This window comes from Streptopelia decaocto (assembly GCF_964273445.1).
Source record: "Streptopelia decaocto genome assembly, chromosome: 14".
Classification (NCBI taxonomy): domain Eukaryota; kingdom Metazoa; phylum Chordata; class Aves; order Columbiformes; family Columbidae; genus Streptopelia; species Streptopelia decaocto.
In genome coordinates, this window is record NC_138669.1 from 9,486,405 (window position 1) to 9,509,371 (window position 22,967).

At 40.5% G+C, this 22,967-nt stretch overlaps 3 protein-coding genes across 8 annotated transcripts in view; 2 read left to right on the forward strand and 1 right to left on the reverse strand.

Moving 5' to 3' along the window:
• Window positions 1–5,118: 5,118 nt before the first annotated feature.
• On the reverse strand, window positions 5,119–14,276 carry FAM217B (family with sequence similarity 217 member B). Of its 6 annotated transcripts, none has more exons than XM_082065597.1 (5): window positions 13,522–13,639; window positions 12,105–12,309; window positions 10,847–10,958; window positions 10,671–10,756; window positions 5,119–10,279 (listed from the first exon to the last, which is right to left on the reverse strand). In XM_082065597.1, exons 2-5 carry the CDS (start codon window positions 12,197–12,199, stop codon window positions 9,088–9,090), a joined length of 1,485 nt encoding a protein of 494 aa, XP_081921723.1. In that variant the 5' UTR covers window positions 12,200–12,309; window positions 13,522–13,639; the 3' UTR covers window positions 5,119–9,087. The 6 variants fall into 6 exon arrangements, with proteins under 6 accessions (XP_081921723.1, XP_081921724.1, XP_081921721.1 ...); XM_082065598.1 differs by having other exon boundaries at window positions 13,420–13,524; XM_082065595.1 differs by lacking the exon at window positions 12,105–12,309 and having other exon boundaries at window positions 13,420–14,276.
• A 286-nt stretch (window positions 14,277–14,562) lies between these two features.
• PPP1R3D (protein phosphatase 1 regulatory subunit 3D) lies at window positions 14,563–17,180 on the forward strand. Its single transcript, XM_082065601.1, has one exon. The coding sequence runs from the start codon at window positions 14,573–14,575 to the stop codon at window positions 15,494–15,496; it is 924 nt and encodes a 307-aa protein (XP_081921727.1). The 5' UTR covers window positions 14,563–14,572; the 3' UTR covers window positions 15,497–17,180.
• A 4,125-nt stretch (window positions 17,181–21,305) lies between these two features.
• Window positions 21,306–22,967, forward strand: part of SYCP2 (synaptonemal complex protein 2) — a gene marked incomplete at its 5' end in the record, with an annotated part of 29,701 nt that continues 28,039 nt past the window's right edge. Inside the window, 3 exons of the mRNA XM_082065781.1 lie at window positions 21,306–21,329; window positions 21,964–22,104; window positions 22,344–22,476. Of these exons, the coding sequence (XP_081921907.1) occupies window positions 21,306–21,329; window positions 21,964–22,104; window positions 22,344–22,476 (298 nt within the window). The remainder of the gene's footprint in view (window positions 21,330–21,963; window positions 22,105–22,343; window positions 22,477–22,967) is intronic.

Below are 22,967 nucleotides of genomic sequence, written 5' to 3' on the forward strand. Positions count from 1 at the left end.
AAGATAAGTTTCAGCAGCTGTGTTATCAGGATTTGCCCCAAGGTCCAAGAAGTGTTGCTTGTTTAATTGCATTTCTCCATGGTTTCACTTCTGGTCAATAACGTTAATGTGACAAACAGATTTCCAGTTAGCAAATTTCATACTCATCCCAAATACAATTTTATTGTCACTGAATGAAGAGAGGGAAAGTGATCTCCCCAAATTTTTGTTTCTTCTTTGAAGATCAATCACCACCATGTGCAGAACATATTTTCTGTTTATGGGATTGATAAGTTTGAATGATGAAAATGTATATTGGAATACGTAAATTGCTCATGTAGAAAGTGACATATTGAAGGCCAGTTTCAAGCATAGGTCTCCTTTTTGTACTTGGAAGTATTAATTTGCTGGCGGAAATGGATTCTCCCATATGCCCTATACTTTTAGAAATTATTTGGATCAAACCCTTTGGAAAAGCAAAGAGAATGAAATGAACTAGACAGAGTACACTACAGATACAAAAATACACAGATATCTTTCTTGTCAGTCATTATTGCTGTCTCTTCATTGAAAGAAACAGCAGGCAAACAGAAAGATTTCTATATAATGGACATAGTCTAATGAAAAAAAAATCATGTGTTTCTGCTGAAGATTTTCACATTAGCCTCCTCACATTCCTTTTTCTCCATACTGTTGTACAGTTATTAAGTGGTACTTTCCTTGCATGATGCTGATGAGGAAAGGGCTATGTCTTAAGAAAAAAAAACCTCCCCACTGACCATATAAAAAGGCATTTTTATAATCAGATTTGTTTTGAAATAGGGTATTAGGAAGCCTTCCATAGTTTTCCTTCTCGGTACTGGAGGGTTGATAACTGGCCTACTTATGCCATCTTCTGGATACTTACAGAACTGTCTTTTATCACAGGAAAAGCCTCCATCGAGAGGCATTAATAATTATCATTGCCTTGAAATAATTTGCTAATTGAATCCCTGAAGTAATTTTCTTTCTTATTTTATAGAATTTAGAGCAAGCCAAAAATTACTGAATTATTAATAACGTATCATATTCAGCTATTATGAATAGCCAGAAGATTGTACAAAAAAGGTCTTTGTAAGCGTGGTCCCAATAATAATGATAGTGAAGTTAGGTTTTACAAAAAACTACTTTTTATGCTGATATTTTACTAATGAGAGCCAAATTTTCTCAAAGACTGGCTTTTCATCTCTTGGGGACAATCACAAAGAAGGAACAGATGTTAATCATGTTGCATAATATGTGTGCTGTGTGACACTCGGTTACCATTCTGGAGCAAGTGGTAGAAGAACCTGCAAAGAGCAGATGATGTTGTATGAGCTTCTGGAAATTTTAGCTTTGCTATTCTGTTTATTCATTTAATCACTCTTGCCAAATCTCACATTGGGTAATTATATCTGTCTTAGAAGACAGGGAAAAAGGCTGAAGGGCCTCTACTGTCTTCTGTAGCCTCATTATGTTTCATTTTCCATAGTATGTAATGGTTATCTTGCAAACTGGGTTTGACTGCAGCTTCCAAAGCAGTAGAGAGGTGGCACAGGCAGAGCAAAAGAACTGTGGAGATTTATCCTTCTGAGTGAAAAATGTTTTGTGAGTTTGAGTTTCAGTTCACACCTTACAGCACAAGTGGAAATAGTAGACTCCTACCACAAGTGGTAAGCGAAACAAAGTGGGCATCTGAAATATTAAATATTCAGGTTTTTTAAGTGCCTTCTGTTTCTTGAGAAATATATCAGTGCGTAAGAACTGTGCATTCAGGATTGAATTGATTAATTACAGTAGACATGGTGAATTATGTTATTGCAGACATCAAGAAAGTGTCCTGCTCAGATCCGGGTCAATGTGCTGTGTTTCACTAACAGGGTTAGCACAGGAGAGTAGAGTAGAGGTCTCCATTTTGAAAGCTTCTCATCACTTTTGAAGAGCGCGAAGAGCAGGGACAGCACAGAGAAGCGCCGGCCCAGGGAAGCGCTGGCTTGGCGTCTTCCCTCGCTTTTACCCAGTCACCAGCCTTCCCATCCAAGTGCAATGACAGGCTATGATGGAAAGCCACATTGGAACGGCCCGATTCTCTCATTATTCACAGTCTTCAGTACCAGCATGTGTTAAGAAAGAAAAAGCCCATTTTCAGTTTCTTTGAAGATGATGGTGGCTTTTGAACTGAGTTGAGAAACTTTGCCATCGCCACAAGGGCTACAATGTCTGTTCCCTACTTGTTCTCAGAAAATTCGAGAGAAGTCCCCAGCTTGGGCTATGGGATTTTTTAAAACACTAATCTAACACTTTGTTACTAAGTGTTTAATTATTAGGACTGTGGAATACAACACCTAGAGCATTAATAGAAAGAACTAACTATAGCACACTCAGCACATGCTTTGCCCTTGACTTATAAAATCTCTTGTCATTTATTTGTCCTTTAAATGACTTCTTGTAATACCTTAATCAGGATAAATGGATCCTTCAGAAGAGAGAAAATGGGCCCCAAACTGGCACAGAAAGATCTGATTAAAACTTATCCTCCTTCTGTGGCAGCCTGAAGATCCCGGGGGATCTGCCATTGCTCAACAGAGCAGAGGGAAGAGCAGACAGGGAAAATGCTTTCTGCCTGAGACCAAAAGATTTTATTGCTAACATGCTGCCATCCACTCTCTGTAGGACCATCCTGTGATCAGTCTCTCTTGTATCCTTTAAAACTCAGTGTCAGAAGTTTGGTTCCACTGTGATTAATTTCCCCTTTACTGATTGTGTGCCATTTACTTTTACGTAAGATTTTTATAAACGAGGCAAAACAAAGACAGAGATGAAGCTTGTGCGGAGATAAACATTTGTGCTGCTGGGACTCCCACTGACTTGGGCACAGCAGGGGCCAGAAGTAATGGGGATTCACAGGCATCCTGATTAGACCTCTCACTGTGAACAGGTAATTGAAACACTATAGCCCATCACCAGCATTTACCGGTGTCACCCCGAGACCCCCCCAATGTCCCCGTGGGGTACCCCCAGAATCATCGATAAAGGTAATTAATTTAAAGCAGACCCTGAACAAACCAGAGGCTTCACATGCTCCTTCTGCCGTCATGTACAAGCAAAGCAGAAGCTGAGGCCATCGATCATCCGTGCTTGTGTTTGCACAGACAGCACTCCTGACACCGGCCCTGCCGTTGTCCCCTCAGCAATGGCTATTTCTGTGTAGTGTTTTGGTGATTGTCAGCATGATGTGTTGTAGACCCAACACAAGCTTACACAAACAATAAGCACACAGAATACTTTCATTATTATTCTTGCATATTTTTCAGAAAATATGGCAAAACACGGCATAATTCTAATCTGACCATTATGGTTATAGTTCGCAATAAAAAAGTCATCTTGGTTATTAGCAGTGCTGCTAAATCACTGACCTGGTTGGAAATGTTCCATCTGGAATTATAAATTAGGGACAGATTATCAGAGTAGTGATTTATTGTGCAAATAGATCCTGCTGATGGCATTCAGGAAAACTTATCTGCCTGCCACTCAGCCAAATTCTTTTATCACAATTGACTGAGGTTTCCAGCCTTGAATTATTAGTTAATAACATCAGAGCAAAAGCAAAATTTATAGCTTATGTAAACTTTGAAACAGGAGAACAGTGCCTTAGACACCGGACTTAGTGCTTGCCTTAGGCAAAGCATTTTTCTTTTAGCACAGAATTGTAATAAAACAGAAGTAAGATTTGTGACTAATTCCACATTTTATTGCCTGTATAACTTACTTGATGGCAGAATACTATCTTCTGAGCTATTCTTTCCTCATTTGTGTATTTTAACATCAATAGCCATCGTGCTATAGCTGAGCATAGGCCAATTGCACACATTCAGATATGTACAAACCACAAAATTTGAAAGTAACACATCTGTGCTTTCTATTTAGGGAAATTTGATACAATCCCTGCTTTATCATTTCACCTGGTTTATCAATCGTGCTTGAGGAAACCCATGGATTACTTCAACTAATTTAGAGAAGGTAGTTATGTGAATGAAAAGAAACACCATACCTCGTCCTCTGTCAACAATTTCTTAGCATTTACAGTATTATTTACAATTGTGTAATAATACTAACAGCCACCAGATGCCAGCATAAGCACGCAGGCACTAAATAAGTGCCTGTTTCATGCTAAAAGGCGGGGTGGCGCAGACCTCTCAAGTTGTTATGCAGTCACAGTCATGCAAAGAGTAAAAGTGCACATTCTCTTAGATGTTTCAATGTCATATAGAAATAAAAGATCTGATCATCGAGTCAGATTCACATGGCGCTGTACTGAAGTTAATCTTGGATTTAAAGAGACCACTTATTGGAGAAAGGGCTGTATCACTTGCCTAGCTGGTAATCACCTTCTCTGCTCAAAACTGGCTTTTTTCCATATGGAACTTTGACTGGAATTTCTAGCCTAATAGATCTCTGGTTTCGTTTTTTTTGGTATTGTTTTTTTGTTTTCCTTTGCATGTTAAATTGAGGATCATAAATACCAGATCTTCTATTTGTGTAAGTGTGCACAGAATATGCGAAAATCACTCCATCATCTATTCAGAGCAGGATGGACCTTCCAGACATGTCACATTCTCAGCCGTGGACATGTAAACAGTGTAGGCCGGAAGAACAAAAGGCAAGTTACTCATAGTGCAAACGTACTGTGACGCTTTCAAATGCAGATTTTCCTCTTGATTAGTTTCAGCTGAACATATGAACATGCTGCGTGTGAAATTAAGTTACACGTACTTATCCACATATAGCAGCAACATGGCAATGTGGTTTTCTGCAAGCATCTACCCACATGTTCTTTGGATCATGTTTTAAGTGTCCTGGAGATTATAAAAGACAATATGAAACTCATTGATTAGTGTGTTTCAAAAAAAGGTATGAATATGATGAAGTAACACAGCCATTGCAGAAGTGACTGCCATTTGGAGTAGAAATAACCATAAAGCTTTAACTACCCAGAGCTTGGCCAGCAGCAGCCAGAGAGCTGAGATATTCTGCACTGCATAAACAAGTTCTCTAAAAGAAAAACCCAGAGGTGCCATCTTGTGGATGATGAAAAAACTACAAGTAACAAAACCGGTAGTATCTCACTTTTATTATCATAAATATACAGTAACTTTGAATTACAAGATCACTTTCCAATGAAATTACTAGCAAAAATATCCACCAAAAAAGTTCAAATAAATAGAACACATGGTTACCAACATCAAAAGCTCAGCTGCAAATTCTCAGTTAACAGAGTTCCAGTCTTTACAGTTAGAGTGGTCTGTTTAATTGTTTTTCAGAAGAAAACCCACTAATGCCAATGGGAGCAACAAAGGCTCAATACCTTTAAAATAAGGCAAAAACCAGTGCATTACAGGTAATTTCATATTGTAGAAATTTCAGCTGTAATATCTGTCAAAATACTCTCATATTTCTAACAAGATCCTTTAAATAGCAAATACAAGATAAAAGTTACCCCAAACGACAAATGAAACAGAGAAAGGACACAAGCAATAATGGGATTATGGCATAATGGAGCATTGTGGAGTCAAACAAGACAGTTGGGTCCAATGAAGTAAGAAAATAAGTATAACCATCCTAACTTCTGACCTACTGTATATAACTGAAAGGTACCACAAGGTGTGAGGGGCTGCCGGGGAGGTAAAACTTTATCTGACCACAGTATTTCACTGCAGAGATACAAGTAATGTAGAGAAAAAAAGAAACATGTCAAGAGAAAAACAATATTTTCTAAAAAATTCATGTTATGCATTAAAAATACAGTTTAGCATTACCAAGGAAAACAGTTTATACCTATTGGAATACAATTCTGTTTCTTAACATCCTTATAACAGGGTAATTTCACTGAAAACAACAGAGTTGTTTAAAGCTTATACTAGTGTAACTGAAGTAGAATCTCGCTATTTATTTAAAATGCAACCTGAGTGTATTCGTTCTGTAGGTAGTCCTGCAGAACACGACATTTTCAAATTATCCAGAAAAAAATAAATCACTCTGTTTCAATATCTCACATCACAGTAAACTTGTTCTTCAAGAAGCATCCTCAGTGCTCGGCTTAGACACACGTATGATCATATTGCTAAACATGGTGGGAAAAATATACATAGTCACACAAACACTGTGCTCTGGAAGTATTTTAATTTCAAACTGAATGTATTTGATGGAATAAACTTTTTCTGCTATACTCAGAAGTGCTTCTAAAGACAATATAAATACAAAATGAAGGAAACATAAACCATAGTCCTCTTCATAAAAGGAGCTCTTTTTATCTATAGGCCCAAACACAGTCAAGTTAAAATAGAAGCAAAAGTGCTGCAGGATCAACTCCAACCCTTGCAGGTCTGCTCATGCTAAGAGCTGCTTTTTGAGGCAAAATTATATAATCTATATAATCTATTTCTGTACGTGAACAAAGAAGACTGTGTAAAAAATATCAAATCAATGAACAAAAATGAGACTTGTGTGATTATCATGTGAGACAAACTTGCTTGGCCAGATCACAGCCAAAGCTTAATGATGAACACGTACTCAGACTCATTTCAAGTGGCATCACCATCTCTGCCTGCTTAACTTTTCAGTCTCCAACAACAGACTGATGTCTGTCAGATCACAAGCACTACCTTCAGTCAAACCTTTCCTAGGCCTGTAACAAAAACCTTTATTCAGTGCCAATCAAAGCTGACTGAAACACTATTTATTTATTCTTTAAGAAGTGATCATGCAAAATGTGCCTGTATCTACATGCCCTCCTTATAACCTAGGAAAGCATCAATATAGAGTAACATTTCAGAGAAAAATTTAGCATACACTAATACTCAGTGCTATAATAACATGCTAAATTAATTACTGCATCTAACAGAATTTGTTTAAAAAAAATGCTATTCAGATTATTGACTCGAGGCTGCTCACCTCGCGTTTGGTGCTTCTAACAGTGCCCTAAACCGGAGTACTAAAGTCGTGCACTAAAGTAGCGCTTATTGGCCAGAGCAGTCCTACTAACTTGTGCTACTCTTAACGTGAATCAGGAAAACTTGACTAATGAAGGTTTGCAGAGTTTGGCCAGAGCTTCAAATTGTAGCACTAGATGCAAGAACCTTTGCATGTAAAAAAAGCCGAAATACCCGACGGGTCTGGGACAAAACAAAAGGATGAAATAGCAAGAATGGAATGTGCTGGTCCTCTGCGGTTGCTGGTGTTGAACGCCCTCCTTTAAGTTTCACCACACTTCTGACACAGCCCATTTATTTGATCTTTGAGCAGGTCAGATTAAGTTTCACTTTAATTGCATAGAGCTGAATGTACATGCGACTACAATCCATTTTAATTGTATCTTCACAAATACTGAATATGGAAATATAATACTCTGTATTACATGTGTTTCTTTTGTCAATTTAAAATTTCACATTTGGTCTTCAGCAGACTAGGAAAAAAAACACTAAAAATATTTCTTAGACTATTCCTGAGCAATGTACTGTAAAATACTCTAGTTTATTACTACATTTATTAATATTCTCACATTTTAAACTATAGATAAATCCATGCTTTGAAATTTTACAAAGCTGTAGATCTGATAGGCACAATGAAAGAGCAGAAACAGCTAAGCATCTTAAAACCAAGATGAGATCAACAAGTGCAATTTAGCTATATACATCATGTACTCTGTAGTATTTGTTACTTTTCCATTTTCTGTCACAATGTGAAGGATCCACTTGTAAAATCTGGTCCATCAGACCTCAGCTCCCTTCTCATAAGCAGTTCACTGTGGTGGCTGAGGATGAAGTTAATGCTGCTCAGTATTTAATTTTAAAATGAAGGTACAAAGCATCCTCTAGAATTTCATCTTTAACAAGATTGTGTCCCCAGCTGCTGTGATTGATTAATTTGAAATTATAACAGATGAACTGACATTCGAACACTCACTGAACCATTCTTCATATTCTCATGTATCTCACAAACACAGGAGAAAGGAGAGGGTCCAAGGACAGGGTTGTACTGTTTCTTTCTGCTGGGTACTTCCCCACATCACTGCCCTAAACCTTGAAACAAGAAGCCAAACAAACTGAAGTAGACTGGACCATGGGAAAACCGATAGTCATCTCGGGTGACTGAAAATAGGTATCTTTTATATCAAAATATATCTTTACTTGAACTTACAATAGCCTTTAAATTCACCCCCCAATTCTGCAAATTAGACCACAGAGTCTCTATTAATACCCTTATTTTGCATTAGTCATATATATCCATGTGCAATTTGAAATTTGGCCATTTCCTCTAAACTACAAAAATCATCAAGGCTTACAAAATGAACTTCAAGGAAAGCTGTCTGTAAACACAGTGAAGATTTCTGGGTATAAAAATACACATTCCATTTTCTTAATCTGTCACTATTGAAGCTGTCTGCTCCCCAATATTAATATTTTTTTGTCTTAAAAAGAATACTTTCTGCATTAAAATATTTCAAAACATTTTCTCCATTCTTCTTATACAAAAAATCTAATTCATCAAAAATATCCAATCATCATCTTCATTTTCTGTGAAGAATTACAGTTCGACTTTGCATAGATAAGCACGCTCCATTACTTTATAAAAACAGTTGAGCCCTTTTCCATCAGAAAACACCATCAACCTGTCCCACAAAAGAGCACATCTGTTCGGGAACAAAAGCATGGATCCTATTCTCTCAAATACACCAATTAAGCATGAGAAACACCACAGACTTCAGTGGATTTCACCTGGTGCAAACAGGAGGGCATGTTATCATTGTATATTTCTCTAAACTTTCATACTCTACTATTGTTATCTTCATTGAGCAATTGTAAATATTTTTGAGGACAGACCAGTGGAAGACACTTGCCTTCAGGGAAAAGATTTCCTGCTGGCCTTGCTGGCTAAAGATCAAATGTATTGAAATGAACAGTGGTGATTTAGAACCATGCAGCAAGAACATATTTTCTCAGGATCTTCCTCTGAAGAAAACATGACCCTTCTGCACTGGCCAAATGCTTTCTAGCAGTCAAGAAGCATCATCATTTACTAACGAATTTTTCTTCATTTAAATTTGCGTGATGTTTGCTTTGTGCCGTTTGGTTTTATTTTCCTGTCCCCTGTTGGTTTTTTAGAAGGAACATAATTGTTGGCATTGCCATTCTTCTTTGGATTTGTACATGCATATGTTTTCAAGCTTTTGATGGGAGCAGCTGAACCATTAAATACTGGGGTTTGCTTAAGGGGTCTGATATTACCGACACTTTGAATTTTGGAACTGTTCTCGGAGGGCTGCACATTGAAAAGCTGTTGCTTTGCAGTTGGTTTTTTTTTCAGTTCACTCCTTACTTCACCAGATTGTCTCTGAGAAGACACTGCACATCCCATTCCCTCAGAAAGTTTCAAGCGACCTGGATGAGAATATAACTGGCGACTTTCTTCACAGTATGAATCTCCCCTGTGACCTGAGTAGCTTCTGGGCAGCTTTGTAACACTTTCTTGGGGAACCACTTGCTTTTTAGGCAAAGGGTTGAGCAACGCCTTGCTTTTGCCAGGGCTCTTCAGGGTGTGGATGGAGCCGGGAGCAGTCTGTGGCCTGGCTTTGGCCGCCTTGCCTTTCTCGTTCTGCACAGTCTGCATTTGCAGCCACTCCAGCTGCAAAAGGCGATCAATGTATTTCTCAAGAAATCCTGTTGGCTTTGGTCGAAGTTCAGTTTTACCCTCTACGTTAACAAAGACGGCCAGTTGCTTCAAGTCCCAGGAGTTGAAAGGGGGTGGGAGGAAGTCTGGATAGTAATATTCTGATTCTTTAAAACCCATATCAGGGACATGCTCCAAACAAACTGGATCAATTTCTTCAGCTCTGAGAATGAGTTCTGGTGGTGTGCATGGAGATGGGGGAAGGGGAATCCTTTCTGAATCAGAGAGATCACTGGCACTATCATCTTCAGCATCTTCTTTAATAATTTGTACCGATTGAAAATCAAGAAACATTTCATCTACAGATGCTTCTTGCCAGTTAGAAGAGCATGGAGCAGCTTCAGCAACAAGTTCTTCATAATTCCTTTCCAACTGTTCTTTTTTACTGCAATAAAAATGTGGCACTGGGACATCTCTAACCCTACAGAAACTACCTTGTGTGCTACCCTTTATGCTAGGAGGGATCCTCTGCATAAGGGATTCATTCTGTCTTCTTTCTGGGAGACTCCTCTTTGGTCCTTGTACTCTGTGCAGTGATGTGCAAACACTCGCGATCCTAAACAAAAAGAATGATCAAATCCTGTTAGAATCATTAACATCTTTGGAACAACAGTTTACAAAGGTCTTGCTACCTCCTTCAGAGACATGGATCTACACAAATGATGGTAAACTGACAAGGAAACTTAACAATGATGTGAAATAAATATTTGCTGGCAGAGACAACACTGCCTACTACTTTTTTGTTGTTGTTTTATTTTATTCTGATTTTGACTGAGAACTCACTGAGTTTCCATATTGATTACTTAAATTTGTTGTCCTCATAAATGCTGAATTCTGGGACCAGTGAAGCCAAAGGAAAGCAGAGAAGCCACGATTTCATCCCAAGCATTTTATATACCAGTTTGAAATGTCTACAAATTAATCAGAAAATCTTAACATAAAGTTACCTTTTTGACTGAGTATTGTCATCCAACTGGTTTCTTCCCGTCTTAAAAATACTTGGTTGGTTACCATCTTGAGTGTCATGCGAAGTCTGAAAAGATATGAAAGCATGTGATGTTATTAAGAGCTGACATAAATTAAGTACCCTTTTTCAGTCAACAACAACAAAATAATAATTTACCTTTTCAGTGGCACTTGATACATTTTTGCCTAATCTTCCAGGAGAAGATTTCACATGAGAAATTGGTCTATTTAGTCCTTTGGTGCTCGGATGGCTTTTTCCATTACTACAACTAGCAAGGATTGAACAGAATAGCACACATAAATAGCAGCGTAAACAATCATCAGTATAGAAATACAATAAAAGTTTAGAATGCAATTCAGTTTAAAAAAGTGAGAGAGTTGATTACAACTATTCTTAGACTTGAAGTTCATCAGAACTATACCATGGACACTTTGTATTTTTAATACTACTAATGCAAAAGTGAATTATTCAATCAGATGAAATAATAATAGAACTTAGCCCTTATGTAGGATCCTCTGAAAGAGGATCCCCAAAGTTACTTTGGGGATAATAAATAGTAAATATTAGAGACTACATTTTTAATTACTAATTTCAATAGTACTTGGTACGTGGTCCTAATGCAATTTAACAAAATTAATTATAAAGTAAAATATGAGGGCTACTGCAAGCCAAATCTTGCTTGCCTTTCTCATTTGCATACTCTCAACAAAATTTAAAGGATTGTTCCTGTGAAGTTAAGGAGCAGAAGTGAGCAGGGAGCATACAGTCCATTTTGATACTAAAACAAACTATTTCACAACAAAGGCACAAATAAAATTCATTATTTCATGTTATACTGGGTTTGTGGAAATATTAGTAGGAGAAAAACTTATATGCAAGCAAAAAGAATGGGACTACTGATCTGGACAGCCTAAAATTCATATTTCCTCACTTAAATCCAATACATTTCTATCTAACCACACAGAATAATTAAATCACTGTATTCTGTAAGAATCAGAAAACAGTGTTTGTTGTACAAACAAGCAATATTACTAGTTTTAAAAAGAAAAGCTATAAAACATTATTTTAGAACAAGAACAAGCAAACTGTCCCCTCCCAGTCTAATCTAGTTTGACTGCAGTTCAGTTAATTTGTCAGGCCGTATATCCTGTTCAGTTTTTCTGTCAGTATAATCAGATTTTGCTTTAAAAAATCTGATTTCACCAATTCAAGAGCTTATAAAAGAATGACAATAAGTCTCGTGCCTCCAGCATTGATGCAGGCACCTCGGTCACTCTGTGACCTGCAAAATCATACTGCACAATCATTTCAGGGGAAAGGGTAAAAATCTGGACAGTACGGCCATGCACTTATTAACTAATCTGCAGTATTTAGGGATTTCTCTAACTAGAGAGAGGGAAAATAATTTCCTTACTTTACCATTCCTTTGTGGTTTTCATTGATTTGGCTTTCCTTTTTCTGTGTCTCTCTGTGCAGTAATAAGGGATATTCTTGAATGCCTGGTCCCATTATTACTCTTTTTAAAGCACATCTGCACCTTTATTTTTACATAATCTCCAGTTGACTTCAGTCTTTTCGGTTCGTGAGACACAGATATCAAATGCAGACATCACCACATCCTAGAGATGCAGTAAACAAACACCATGAGATTCTTCCCAACCTGATTTATTTTTGAAGCAGTATAATAAGAGCATAATCAGTAAAACTGTACAGGAAAACACTGTCCCCTCCCCAAGAGCTCTCTTAATGGGAATCAGCATCACTGGCCTCACTATTGCGGATCCACGTGGGCTGTCACCGCCCGGGCACTGAGGACAGAGCCGAGCAGCAAGGGTTGGTCACCAGAGGAGACAGGGTCAGCCCCTTCGCCAGCCCCGGCACAGCAACCACTTGCCATGGGGTTTACTAGCCCATCCCTGAAGGATTGTTGGTAAAATGCAGGAAAAATATCTGTGTTAAAAGAGCGACTTCTCATTGTGTGATGTGCTCATCATCATTTTGTTCCTCCCGCGCAGCGTCACATGTGTTGACTGGAGCCAAGTATCACATTCAAGTGGTGGTGGGTGTTTCTGCTCTTAATTTAATGAGAACAGATGATCAACCACCCGCGTTCTGTGCATGTCGAGTTGTCCTTTTTGTATCAGAAAATGCACTCTTCCTATATTCATATATGCAAATTTTCTATCAAATACTTAACTTTTTTTTTTCTTTTTTCCAAAACAGATGTCTCAGTATTCATAAGCTCCTACTAAAAATACTACAAGCAGAATTTGTAATGTTCCTTTATTTTCCAGAAACTGCATTCCCATACTGGGGACACACAGATTCGATTTGCAAAAGGTGAGAGATGACTAGCACCAAAATACCTCTCTTCACTCACCTCTAGCTTTGTTGCAGTGCTATTTCTATATTTATAGCTATAGATCTGTATCTATTTACATTTGATGCTGTCATGATTTTAAACGCTTCTCCCCTCCCCGGCCGAGGAGGGAGGGCAGGGGGGTGTCTGTCCCCAGGCCCCACGGCCGGGGCTGAGGGGTCACCTCGCCGCCCCGGGAGAGCCCGAGTGAGGCACAGCGGCCGCGGGCCGGTCCCATCGCTCCGAGCCCGCCATGGCCGCCTCCGCCCGCGCCCGCCGGGCCCCGCTCCGCTCCCTCCCGGGATGCACCAGCGATCCCCGCCGGTCGCTGCCACCGCGCTCCGTGACAACAGCTCGTTAATTAACGGACCGTCTCCACGCGTCTTCTGCTTTTCCGCCCGCTCCAGCCCCGCCGGTCCCGGCTCCCTCACCGCCGCCTCCCAGCCCCGCCGGTCCCCTGCCCGGTACCTGCCTGTGCCACAGCCGCCACCGGCAACTAAGGGCAGGCCGAAGGGCAGCGGCGTCAGGCAGACAGTGCGCAGGCGCGCGGCGGCGGCGTGCACAGGCCGCTCGGTTGGATTGGCATGGGGCGGGGGGGACAATCCACGCATGCGCACTCCTGGAAAGGGGGAAGTTGGCGGCGCTCTGTGCCGCGGGGCGGCCGGCGGGGCCGGGGGCTGTGGCGGCAGCGCTGCTGCGGCGGGCGCCGGGGCGGGCTGGGCATCGCCTGGCCTCGCCGCGGGGCGGAGGGAGGGCCCTGCAGCTGATGTGGGCTGTAGAGTCGCCAGGCGCGGGTCCCTCCCCTTCCAGCCACAGGACCGAGCCTGCCCTCACAGCCCCGCCCGACAGCCTCCGCCGGGACAGCCCCCGCGCTCCCTCCAGCCTGTGCAGCAGCCCTGGCCTCGGCTCCGGCTCCCTCCCGCCCGACAGCCTGCAAGCCTTCCCCGGCCTCGGCAGTCCTCTCGAGTCGCCCAGCATCCAGTGTGACAGCCTGGAGTGTCCCTGCTGCTGCTGCGGGAGCGTGGGGTCGGGCAGCGGCTGCCCGGACAGCCTGCAGGCCCCTCTCGCCCTTGGTAACGGCCGGCGGTGCTTTGGGGCGCACCACAGCAACCCCCAAACACACAGCGACCTCTCCGACAGCCTGGAGTCCTTCGGTGTCCAGCACGACAGCCTCCAGTCGCTCTCCAGCCTGTGTGAGAGTTTCAGCTCCTCCAGCATCGAGGGTGACAGCCTTGAGTCCCTTTCCAGCCTGAGCAGCGGGTCAGCCAGCCAGCACAACGGCCTTGAGTTTACCAGCCAGTGAGGCTGCCTTCATCTCCCACACAATGCTCTAGGCCTGGTTCACTTCCAGCTGCTGCGAGAGCGTCCAGGCTTCTACCCTTCATTCAGCAGGCTGCGTTGTTCCAGTTGATTCTTGCTGCATCCACTGTCTGTGGCTGCATTTCCCAAGTTACGTGCTTCAGAGAGGCAGCGCTCGTTATTACCTGCATTGTTAACGCTGATTTTTTTGTCGTCGGTTAAGAATGGAGGTACGTGGTCCTCGGAGGAATCCCAGCTACCTCTCTGATCTCTATCAGAACATGTTACGGGCTGGAGAAGCACCGCGACAAGGGCAGCAGCAGCTCCCAGCAGCCCGTACCAGCAGCTGCGTGGCTCTTCGGAGCAGTTCCCCAGCCAAGGGGGGCCCCCAGCCAAATAACCTTCAGAGTAGCACATCCTCCAGCTGTGATCCAGCGTTACGGCCTATCATACGCCGCCGAGCAAGATCTTTGCCTACATCACCCGAAAGAAGGAAGCGGGCAGCAGTGCAGTGTCAAGTTCCTGGATGCCAGAGTCGCATGAACAGGGTGAGATTTGCTGATGCTTTGGGCTTGGACCTCACCGAAGTGAAAGTCTTCCAGACTGGGGAGGATCCATCAATCCCCCTGCATGTCCTTTCCAGGCTTTCCATAAACTCAGACCTCTGGTACAGCAGCTCAGACTTGGAGTTTACCATGCAGTGCTTGGTCCCTGACTTCCAGCAGCCTGCAGACTGTATGGATTTCTCCTCTCGACTTCAGGAGCAGCAGGTGTGTCTTGAACGAGTGACCAGCTCAGATCTGGGGCTCAGTGGCACCATCCACGTTTGCAATGTTGCTTTTGAGAAGCGGGTATCTGTGCGATACACCTTCAACCAGTGGAAAAGCCTCCATGAAGTTTGTGCTCATTGGCACAGGAGCATTTCTGAGAAAAATGGGCAGGATCAGGTTGATGTTTTCACTTTCTTTCTCCCTGTGCCTCCTTTCCTCCTTCAGCTGTGCTCTGTAGTCCAGTTTGCAGCAAGGTACCAAGTCAACGGCCAGGAGTATTGGGATAACAACAAAGGCAAAAACTACAGCCTTACTTGCCGGACTCACCCCCTGAAGATGCCAAGAGAATGTGAAGAGAGCTGGATCCACTTCATCTGAGCAAGGAAGTAGATGCAGAGCAGCCTGTCTGTAGCCTGGGTGACACTCTTCCTTGGCATGGCTCTCTGCTCCTATGGCAACAGTCTCCTTTTTGAAACCTGGCAAAGTGTTCCAGGGCAGGGAAGTAGCCAATGACCTGTACAAACTGTTCTAAACCTCTCAAGAAAGTAAAAAGGGCCAAAATGTGTATTGAGTTACATTTGTTGGAAGCCCAGGTGACTTCTTGTGTGTGAGTTGGTGCAGGATGGTTTTAGGGGATGCTGTCAGACTATCGGAGAGTGAAAAAAGACACTTAATGTTGCTAGTAATATTCTAGGTTGTTCTAGGACATTTCTATCTGATCTCTGATCTATTTTACCATTTTTTACTGTCTGTTTTCTAAATGGGCAGTGTGGCTTTTCTGGTTTTGGTTCTAATTTTGTTTATCTCACCAAGTCTGGGCACTATTCCATTTATGCATAATTTGGATGGCAGACACTGAAGGGAAGTAGTTGTATTTATTTTTATATATTATTAAGACCCTAACCATGTTAAATATTTCCATTAATATTTGTGTGGGAAATTTGGGACATTTTCTTCCATCGGCAAAAACACTGAATTACTTCTCAGCACACCGTTAAAAACTCTCTTATGAGACTGGTATTTGACACCAGTTTACAATGAATGTTGCTGGAGCCCAATGCAGTACTTGGCTTACAGGCAGAAAGATGCCGTTGCCATCTTCTGGGAGAGACTCTGGTGTGCCAGCAAATGTCAGATCTGAGTGTTAGTGCAGGCAGGGACAAATGACATACAGCTGGGGCTGTCACATTAAAGGTTAGTGTCATGTGTACTGTGGCACAAGAAAGAGCTGAGAAATTAATGTCTCAGCCTGTATTGTCTTCCTTCTGCAGACTCTCAGGGTATTTGCATGTGCAAAATCTTGAATACTAAAGTAGTATTCCAAGTTTGCCTTTTGCCTCTTTGCTTGTCTTGCACTGCTGGAGAAGAATTGACAGTAGCTCTTAGTAAACCAGTTGTCTGGCATTGCTGACTGTGACTTGAGACGTGTAACAGAACCGAGAGGATCTCTGGATTAAGCTGTTAAACTTTCTCACGATTACTGGCACCTGTCACATGAAAGATGAAATTTGCACTGATGTTTTCCTGTCACATTCAGTAGTGAACATGAAAAGGATTCTAGTTGACAAAAAAGGGATTATGCCATTAAGTAGTGGTAATACGTATCTGTTGTGAAGGTAAATTTATGATCACCCTTACCAATTCTCAGGACGACTTGGCGCTTTGCACTGTGTTGAACACTTCCCTTCTAATGAGCATTTTGTAGAAGTGAATTCTTCACAAGGGTTATTGCCATATATTGCACTTTTAAAAACCTATATTTATTATAATCGTACAATAAATTAATGTCTCGTAATCTACCATTTCAAGGCTCTTTCAAGTGTGTTTTTTAAAAAAACATATGGAGTCCATGTAAATGAAAAGGAGTTGTCTTTCCTGGTTAAATGTCTTGTCCAGAAGGAAATATATTACACAGTATATCAATAAAGAACTTATGCTAGACAAAAGGTCATTTTGTTTTAGCGGAAAGTTGTACAATTACAAAGTGCTATATTAATTTTTAAAACAATAATAAAACTATGCCTATTGCAATACAAAATATTGTAATAAAAGCTTTTCACAATTTCATGTTGTTTTTGTCAATGGTGTACCTGTTAACAGCTAAGAAAAGTCATGAGGCAACTCAGTGCTGAGTTGTCATAGAGCAACACACTCAGGAAAGGTGGGGTTGAGATGCTAAAAAATGAAGAGCACTTGGTAAAAATACAGTGGTTAGTCTATATAGCTGTAAAAATCACCAGGCGGCTACTTTTTTACTAGGAATGTGCTGTCATTTCACCTCAGAGTTGTATGCAATGCAGCACCTGCGGGATTAAGATGTGATGCTGGCAAAGGGCACACTGCCACTTGGTTCTAATGTGGTTTCATGGAAGAGAAAGGGGTTTTCTTCTAACGGCACTTTCAGAAGCTGTGGCAGACTTAACACGATAATTTCTGAGCCTCCCAGTTGTGTTATTCTTTCTTCCATTTGTTTCAGTTTCGATTGCTGCTAGACATTTTGCTAGAAGACATAATTAAAAAAGACATTTTACCAGATACTTTTTAATCGGTGTTAATAACTTCAACACTGCATTGTCAAAGTTGCTTGGGGGAAAGATGATTATTGCAAATCATGGTTTAAATACATAGGAATGTCTATATTATGCTAAATTGTTTAAGAATGTCAATGTCACTTTTTATTACAAAGTATACAGATTATATTTATATGCATGTACATGCATTAATGAGAGTGCTTTTAGAAAGCATGGTATCATAATGTCTTTATGACTCTTAGTTTTCCAATATCTTATACTTCCGATGTGAATAAGAACTATCAGTATCACCTTAATTGTCATAACTTTACCCACTAAAATAGAGCATTAAGTATCACCTGGAAATAAAAATGGCAAACATGGTGTAGACTAAGCAGGAAAGCAGCAAAGGATAATGACGGTGGTCTTTGATTTTAACAAATCACTTGAAAACAATGTGAATTGGTTTTAGCCTAGAGAGTAGGGGGGTGTTTGGCGTGGTGCGTAAGGGTATTTAAGAGCAGGACTGGCTTTTGCTCTGAACATCCAACCATCAGCTCTATTGTACAGGTAGTTAGTTTTATTTCTAATACTGGTTTTATTTTTACATTTCATTTCAAATTCATCTCTTTTTTTTTTTATTTATCTTAAAAAGAAAAATTAAATTCCAGTTTGTAGTATTAGTAACATGCTAACAGTCAATTTTAACTACACTTAATTTAGTGTATCAGCAGTGCTCAATACAATGTTATACGTACTTTACAACATTGCCGGGTAAAGACACAGAACAGCAAGTCTAGATGATTAGTCATTTGTCAACATGAGTCTAATGTTAGTACTGACTTTTGTCCTGATTTGGCTCTCTCCTTGTGATCTCAGATCTGCAACTATTTCAGCTGACACTTGATATTAAAACTGTTGGCATCAATGCTTCTGACCCTTCTCAGTTCTACATACAACTGCAGCTGTGCCAAAGACTGGTTATATTGACCAGCACAGTGTTTTCCAGCACCTGAAATGAAGGTAAGTATTTCTGCTACTGTAGTGAAGAAAGGGTTCCCTGTGCATAGTGCTACTCTACCTTAAAGACAGTTTTGCTTCCATTTACTCTAAATTTGTTCAGTGTAGTAGCCATATGTGTGGCCAAAAAAAATTCACTGCTTTTTCCAGACTGTTTATGCATAACTTGAGGAAAATTCTGCTTTCTGTTGACCTCCCTTCTGCTAAACCAAACAAAATAGACATTAAAGAATGAGAATTGAATACACAGTAGCCTCCCAGTCACTGTAGTGTACCAACTGCAGGAAGGAAAGGATTCACTTCTCCCGTATTTTATGGCTCACTTTTCTTTTGCTATAAAATAAGGCTGTTTTCTTTACAAGATTTGAAAATCTGCGGATAGTGTAAGCCTCCATGTATGCTAATGTGACTGGTAAGGGAACGCATCAAATGCAAATTAGCTTTTATTACTTCTGCGTCATACAATGAAAGCAGAATTCAGTTTTTATACAAAACTTCTAACGCTTCAAGTTCCTCACACCAAGTTTTGTCCCTAGTAGTTTCTCAGTAAAGCTGCACTTGTGCAGATCTGCTTCAGATCACCCACCGCCTTCTGATGAACGGCCGTGACAGCAGCTGGTCCTGTGCTGAGTCCGGCAGCTGAACGTGCCTCCCACAAAACGCTCGGCGCTACTCGCTCCTTTGGCATCAGCTCCTCGGTAGAAATAACTCCAGTTCTCATACCGCTTGTCATTTTCTTGAATTATAGTGACATCTGGTGGTATTTTAAATACTTTCTGCACAGCTTTTCCTTTTGTAGTATTGACTTGTTTTCTTTCTTATTTTAGGTCATCGGGGTTATTTACAATTGCTGCAGGTGTATCTGCTGTGAAAGGTGACTCTTCTAGATGCTCCACTATTGCTGTTTATTCTGGGTATGAACAGAGATGCTTCCTGATACTCCACTGGAATATGTGAGATTCATGATAAATATTATCACCTGTATGTGTGATACAGGTGATAGATACACAGTGGGGGAAACCCCACTTGGGAACTGTGGGATTTCATTTAAACACATTACCCAGTTCCCCCTGTATATAAAGATCACAAACGTCTGCAGAAGCCCTTTATCAACAATGGGTTTGTATCCAAGTTTCTTTATCTGTTCTACCTACTTGGGCACTTGCTGGTAGCAAAACTGTTTCTGAATTAAGCATAGAAATGAATTACACTGGTTTAGCAAACTTACGCCCAGTAACTCGTATACACTATGCACTAAAATTTGTGCTTCTCCTCCTGTTCTTACGTCCCGACCGCAGCGGTTCCCGCTGGAGAAACACTCGGGAACGGCTCCGTGCGCGCCAGCACGACGGACGAGCCGGGGCGGGAGCTAGCGGCGCCGGCAAACTCATTGGCCCGCGTGACGCCCTGGCGGGCAGTGATTGGCTAGAAGCTGCCGGCGCTGGGAGTGATTGGCCGGCGGGAACTGGCGCTCATTCCTGCCCCGGCGGTGAGGTGAGGGACGCCATATTGTGGGGCTTCTCTGCTGCGTGGCGGTGTGGTGCTGTCTCGGCCAAGCGCATCCCGCTTTTCTTGTCAGTAACAAAGTTATTGGGGGAAATGACAGTGGTTCCGTGTGTTTGGAGAGCAGAGTTCTCAGTCGCTTATCAATAAGAGGCAGCTGGAAGGGGTTTATATTTTCTTTGGCTTGTCTGGCCAGGCAGGAGACCAGAGACCTGTGAGGTGATAGTGAAGACTTCAAATTAGGCTGTTGTGTCCTTGTATTGGGGCGGGGGGGGACGATGGACAACAAACCAACCAAAACCCACCCACACCCTGTATTGTATTTGTTATATCTATATTATTTAGGAGTACAGAGATGACTCGTGTGTTGCCGGTTGCTTGTTCTACAGCAGTCGTTCCCTATTTTCAATCATAATTTCCCTTTGCTTTGTTTAATTCTAGGTAATTTCTGGGGTAGGGAGGCGGAAACTGCACATGGTGGATGGGTTGATGTAGATTGATTTATGCCAAGCATGCAAAAGTTTGCTGTTTGTTTCCATGTGAACTCTCAAAGAAAAATACTTGCATCTGCTCTTGAGTATTAAGGCAATGTTTTCAGAAAACAATAAATTTTGAGATCTTGCTTTTGGGGGCTACTACTAATCTCAGCCCATCACTGTATGTATCATTAAGATGGCTTTTCCCCCTGCATGTTTATCACATTCTTTTTGAACAATTTAATCTGCCTTTTTATAAAAAGGCTCTTCTGGAGTTCTACTATTCCTTTAAAAGTCCCTTCCAACCCAAACTATTCTATGATTCTATTGTTTACCTATTTTGAATAACCCAATGTTGACCATATAACTGGCCATCTTCGTGCTCTTGGTGAGAAACACTGGGAGGCCACTGCAGGACTTGCTGTTCCTCCATTGCCAAACACGATAATTTCTTCCACTCCTAATTTAAACAATTGTTTATCCATTTAGGGAAGTTGTATTATATTCCCAGTTAGTTTAATTTCTTAAATAGTATTTATACAACAAACTTTGGAACTTGTATGTTGAGTAATTAGTGACATGTTTGCAAAACCTGTTTGAAGCCTATGTCAGTGAATTGTGTTTTGGTCAAGTGATGATTGTTTTGTTCTTATGCAGCTGAATAGATGAATTGCAAAAATGGCAGCCAGGAATGAGATGCAGGTATGTGTTTTTAAACCAGAGTATCAGTATTGATTGTTTTAATTACTAGCTTAAAGATTCTGCTGAAGTTTGCAGCTTGGCAAAGAATGTGATAGGAAGAAATTTTCCTTTGGCATAGGTTAGTACTAAGTAACTGGATAGCAAGCAAGAGGAATTGTTATTGATGAAAATAAATCGTGCATTGTATCATTGGGGTAATACTTAAGATCAAAATGTTGAAATCTGGTTATAACTGATCTAGAAAGAATAAAGTAGCAAAACAATTGAGGAAGGCAATAGTCACCCAATATGTTAATATCTTTTAAAATGGATAACTAAGAAATGCAAAATATTAAATGTACTGAAGGAGGGATATTAAGGCAATAAGCAGTTATGTAAGCATTTATTTCTAATATGAGGAAAGAAAAAACAGCTAAGGAAACCTAGCAAATCATTTAAAATGCAGTGAATAAGTATTTGCATGATTAATGTATTAGATGTGGTGTTCTGTACTTCAGGTTTTACATTTAATGATTTTGTGATTCAGAATATTTGCTTAGAATGTAACAGATGATTGTGTAAAATCTATGTTAATTCTTAAATAACTATCGGTGTTGCACACAGTAATACAGTTGCTCTATTTTCTTGTCAACAGTTTGAAAAGTTAATTGATGAAGTTGCAAAAAAAAAGGATTTCCAATTGTTAGAACAGTTTCTGGCAACAGAAGACTGTGAAAATGTCTCTCACAAATGCAGCAAACAGTCTGTCAACAAATTAGACAAGCTTCTGAGTCGGGTAAGGTAATCATTATGTCAGAATCATCTTTACTGTCATTGTAATAGTCTGAAAAAGTTGGGGTTTTTCCATTTGGCTTGGTTAATAGCAGCAGTTGATCTGAAAAACTAAAATGAAGTTTAAGAATGAAATCTCTACTTGAAGCTGCAATTAAGTGGCTTTCGAGAACAAAAAGGCATCTGGTTAATTGAATACAGGTTCTTCTGGAACTAATGCTTGTGTTACAATTTCAATTTCAGGAATTTGACAAACGTGAAGTCAAAAGCATTTCTACTTTACTAAATTCTATTCAGAAATATGGGAAAAAAGTCAGCATAGGAGGAGAAGATGGGCTCCCAGCAATGATGAAATACGGTCTTATTGAAAAGATAAGTAAAACTATAAAGCATATGTGAACTTCTGAAAAAAAAAATTAAAAACTAATAAAGCATGCATAAGTAATGCTTCAGTGCTAAACAGCTTAGTGTTCACTTTGTTCCTCAATTGTTTCTCAATTAGGAATTTCTTACAACTTTTGAACAAACATCATTCAGATTTAAATGTTCTTGGACAAGGTTTTGCAAATTATGCAATATGTAATTAATTTAAATAGACTTACAGCAATTATAACAATATGATGTCTCTTGATGTGAGCTTGCTATACTGCCTTTGATTCAGGAATTGGAATTTGCTGGTGCAATTAAATTACTTTTTGTTCATAGTCAAAACAGCAACATTGTACCTGTTCTTTGAACAGCTCTTTTATCTGAGATGGCAGTTGAAAAGTAGGTCCCTAATTTTTGTGTTAGAAAGTCAGCTGCAGAAATTACTTAGATTAGTTTGAAATTGCCTCCATTTGTTCAGTACGAGTGAAGAATTTCAGG

Coding starts and splice junctions, on each gene's coding strand:
- FAM217B (XM_082065595.1), bottom strand. CDS start 14,267: ATGCTGGAGGAGCTGAAACTCTCACACAGGCTGGAGAGCGACTGGAGG. Junction 10,959..13,419: donor GCAGAAGACGCGTGGAGACG/GTCCGTTAATTA, acceptor AATCCTTGCTAG/TTGTAGTAATGGAAAAAGCC. Junction 10,757..10,846: donor TATCAAGTGCCACTGAAAAG/GTAAATTATTAT, acceptor ATATCTTTTCAG/ACTTCGCATGACACTCAAGA.
- PPP1R3D (XM_082065601.1), top strand. CDS start 14,573: ATGGAGGTACGTGGTCCTCGGAGGAATCCCAGCTACCTCTCTGATCTC.